The sequence below is a fragment of the Palaemon carinicauda genome, chromosome 12 (genome assembly GCF_036898095.1).
Source record: "Palaemon carinicauda isolate YSFRI2023 chromosome 12, ASM3689809v2, whole genome shotgun sequence".
In the NCBI taxonomy this organism is placed as follows: Eukaryota; Metazoa; Arthropoda; class Malacostraca; order Decapoda; family Palaemonidae; genus Palaemon; species Palaemon carinicauda.
Genome location: NC_090736.1, coordinates 106,966,921 through 106,971,345, shown reverse-complemented (window position 1 = coordinate 106,971,345; position 4,425 = coordinate 106,966,921). Strand labels below are relative to the sequence as shown.

The 4,425-nt window shown below is 38.6% G+C and overlaps 1 protein-coding gene across 1 annotated transcript; it reads right to left on the bottom strand.

Annotated features, from left to right (window-relative positions):
* Positions 1-2,251: 2,251 nt before the first annotated feature.
* Positions 2,252-2,860, bottom strand: LOC137650993 (piggyBac transposable element-derived protein 3-like). The gene has a single exon (XM_068384132.1). The coding sequence runs from the start codon at positions 2,858-2,860 to the stop codon at positions 2,252-2,254; it is 609 nt and encodes a 202-aa protein (XP_068240233.1).
* Between the last annotated feature and the right edge of the window lie 1,565 nt (positions 2,861-4,425).

The window sequence follows — 4,425 nt, the reverse complement described above, 5'->3', positions numbered from 1 at the left end:
CAGTTCGTGAGGCAAACGGCTCTCAAACGCAATAAATATTTTACCTTACAATTGATAAAAGGCCGTGTCAAAAGCCTTGCAGTAAAGAGAAAGAAGCTGAAATCCAAAGATAGAACTGTCAGCAATTAGAAGGGGATGATATGGGGAGAGTACCTTCTTTACCCTACCCTGGTCCACCTCCATACCCTCTGTATATATCTTTAGTTGTTTCTTTACTAATATGTGTATTTCCGAGATTGTATCTGAGATTAGTATAACGTTTGTTCCACACCACCAATATGATAGAATCCAATACCTATTTTCTGTATAAAGCTTTCCCACATTCTTAAGCTTGTCGTATTAATGAGAGCACTCCCACAATCAGATGACATATGTTTCCATGACATACTCTGCGGCACGCATTCACACACTCGAGGTGGGCAATGTACCCTGCACCAAATTGGAAATATGACACCCTCCATATCCAATGTTTGGCACTTATCTACAACATATACTTCTTAGAGAGAGAGAGAGAGAGAGAGAGAGAGAGAGAGAGAGAGAGAGAGAGAGAGAGAGAGAGAGAGCGTAGTGGGATTGGAGATCGAGAAAGTGATCCTTGAGCACAAGTCATTAGTTCTGAAATTCATCTCAAAGCAGGTGTCTTACCCTATTGACCTTTTCTCGCTTCGTTTAGTAAATTTCAAATATCTTATATTTAAAGTGGCTTGTTATACTATCAAAATAAAATCCTACCGGTAATTTACAGCATTTGATAATGGGAACAGTTTTGCTGGCTAGACTCCAAAGTTTAATAATAATAATAATAATAATAATAATAATAATAATAATAATAATAATAACAATAATAATAATAATAATAATAATAATAATAATAATAATAATAATAATAATAATAATAATAATAATAATAACAATAATAATAATATAGACTAACAGTCATCAGTCATGTATCTTTCATTTTCTTTTTTAAACGATAATTCTTACTGTATGTGTATCTTTTGTGAAATTAATTTTTCAGTTATTATATTACCTAATATTCAAGCATGTACCACCCTCACCCCCTAAAAAAATAGATACTCCTTGCACAACTTGATCTCTCACCACAAGTATGAATCTACAGTGTAATCACAAGGCAATCCTCCTCAAGCGGATGCCCATGTCCTTTTCAAGGAGTCATCTATCAGCATTCCTAACATTCTCTCCAAAATTTGTTTGGCGTCATTTGGCTAAAAGAATTTGGAGTGTTGCACTGGGCAAGACTGAAATGTGACACAGGTACATCGGATTACTTAAGAGGCATTAATCAATTTTGATGTGTAAGGAAACTCATGGCAGTGGGGTAGGATGACGGATTAAAGTTGGAGGGGGAAAGAACATTTTTGCTATATGAAATATAGTTATCCTGAAGTGAAAACTACAATTGAAAGGACGACTCACTGATTAAAAAGTACACGCATTTGCCAAAACTCTCGTGTATGTATATATTGGTTTTGTAATATTCGGTACAACTCTTGAAAGAGAGCAAGCTTTGATATTAGGAATAAAATGGTGTTTTCAGACAGGCATATAACTTGAACGAAAGCGGTTAGAAAATCTATTAAGCCATATTATCATATGTCAGCATAAGTTTTGCTTTGGCGTGACACACATATGCATATATTACTATTTTTAAAATCATATACTTTATATTCCGTCGGCTGACCATTTTCAAGTTCAGGTGTGATCATATATTTCTTAACCCTTTAATGTCCACCCTAGGTTTTATGGAGAACTTTAAAAAATCCTTTTTTGTATGTTATTATATTGGTAAATACAAGACCCTTTTACTCCTGTGTATGTTTTATTTTTTTTTTTAATTAGCGAAATAATTTCAAGCGTTAAAGTATCCCATATGGGTACCTTGGGCGAGTTTATGCAGACCATGCTCCTCACCCCATATGGGATCTTTTGGCCCATAACAGTAAACATTTACTATTTGATACTTTTGTTGATTCGTCTACAAATTATATGATTATTATTGATGAATCACTTTTTTTTCCCCAAAGTATAAGAGCAATACGGAGATGGCCTTACATTTTGATTAATATAAGAAATAAAATATATAATACAAACATAGTAAAAAAAATACACAAAATATAAAACTTACTCATAATTGTAAAAATAGAAAAATACACACACAAACGCAATGAAAGGCAGCAAACAAATTCCTACCTTCAGTAAGACATATGGCCACCTTGCACTCTTCACACATTCAGCGGGATCTGTGGATGTGCCCTGCAACAGAACAGTACTTGCAGGTCTGCCTCATAATGACATGTTTTGGCATGTGTAGGGTAGTGGCATTCTCTACATTTGGCAAAACTGACCGTTGGCCCCTTTTTGGTGGAGAGAAATCTCTGATGCCTAGAAAATTTCTGGTGATTTTGAATGTTGATTTCTTGAAGCTTCTGAACCAATTGGAGATATCCACACAGGCGTCTTTGAGGGGCTTTGGGTTAGCATGCAAAGTCAAAAAATCCCTCTTATACAAAATCCAAACGTTGCAGATGATAAAATCAAGGGGGGAAGCAAAGAGCCTCATATAGTACCTCTTTGCTTTGAGAAGATTCTTGTAGAGGTGTGTCAACGAGTCTCTTTTGTCAATGCCACCCATGCGGTTGTTGTACATCTGGATGACAGATGGGCAAAGAATAGGAACCTTCTTTAGGGCCCTGTTGTACCACTCCACTGTACCCATGGGCTCGACAACAACATCAGTGGACAAGATTGTCACAAAGCTGTTGTCGTTCCATCTTGCAACAAGGATGCCATCAGAAGAGTAGTAGTCCAATGTGCCGCTTTGTTTCGATTTCTTGTTCATCTCCTTCACAGACTGCAAGATAGGATGACCAACTGTGTTTTCCCCGGCAGTGCCCACATACCAGCATCCATACTATGATCTCAGGTACTTGGCCAACCCTATACTGGTAAAGTAGTTGTCTGCATACCCTGCTGAGTGACTGGGGTGCTTGATGATCTTAACTAAGGCAACAACAAACTTTGAAGTCACAGACATGGCTTTCTGCTTTTCAGATAGCTGAGTATGGTGGCTCTCAAAGGTTGTGTCCCCTTGGTACTTAAGAATATTGTGCACAAATCCCTCCACGCTGGAGCGGCAGAACAACTTGTAGCCCCACTTGTCAGGCTTTTTGGCTACATAGTGGTGAGGGGCGACCATCACTTCTACAATGGAGTGGATAGGAGTCTCCGGAACTTTCAGGAACTTTCTGGTGACCTTGGTGAAGGGGATTCTCCCCTTGAAGAACCAATCTTGGAGGCTTCTGCCTGGTCATTGTCGTTACAGTGAAGGGAAGATCAAATTGACTTAAAGCGGTTCTTGGACATTTAGTCTGCAACTTGAGGGATCCTGGTCTTCACGGCTAAGGAGTTGATTATGCTAGGAAGAGGAACCAGGCCCCTGTACACGATAAGGCCAAGAAAAACCATGAGATCCTCTTTTGACATGTGGAAGCCGCTGCCTACATCCTTTTGTCTTGAATACAGGTTGGATTGGAACACAATGTGTTCCTTCAATTCCGCTGTGAAGAACTGGGTGAATTATTGATAAGGTATCCTCAAAAAGTCTAGCTGAGGATGAATGAAGTTGAGTAGGGCCTGGATATCAATGTCATCGTTTTTCCATTCATCAGCACGAGGCCTCTTAGGCTCAACCTCAGCTTCCTCTTCCACAGGCATCTCCTTAGTGACAAAAACATTGACCTTGCAACTGAAACAAGAATAAAGTAACATTAGTGAAACAGTAAATGAATCATGTGTGCTAGTGTGTGTGCATGCATGTGTGTTGTGTGTGCATGCACGTGCTTGTGCAGGAGTGTGTGCATGTGGGTCTGCATGTGTGTGTGCATGCATGTGTGCTTGCGTGGGCATGTATATGTGCTTGCGTGTGTGCATGTCAGTGATTATGCAAGTAAACAAATAAGTTTTAAAAATATCTATTGTTTGAAAACCATATAGAGAGCAAAAAACCATAAAGAACCTTTATAACAACAAGACTTTTAAAAAAAGTTTTTTAAACATTTCTCTCTCTCTCTCTCTCTCTCTCTCTCTCTCTCTCTCTCTCTCTCTCTCTCTCTCTCTCTCTCTGTCCCCAAAGATGTCTCATACAAACCTATAGAGGTCAGACGGTCAGAGGCATTTTCCTGAGTAAGGCCGTCGTCATCACTGTCAACGTCGAAAGGGCTCACTTCCTTCAGAATCGTCAGGGGCTACCTATGGTGTACGATGCTGAGTCTCCAATGCAGCATTGTGATGCCCTTTAAACATACGGCTGTGAAATACAAAAAAAAAGGAATAAATAAATAAAATTAAGTAATGAAAAAAATGTAACATTTCCTAACAAAAACCTATCATTCAATCCTTTGTAAG

What these genes read in the sequence shown, in the direction of transcription:
- LOC137650993 (XM_068384132.1), bottom strand. Translation starts at nt 2,860, where the DNA reads ATGAACAAGAAATCGAAACAAAGCGGCACATTGGACTACTACTCTTCT.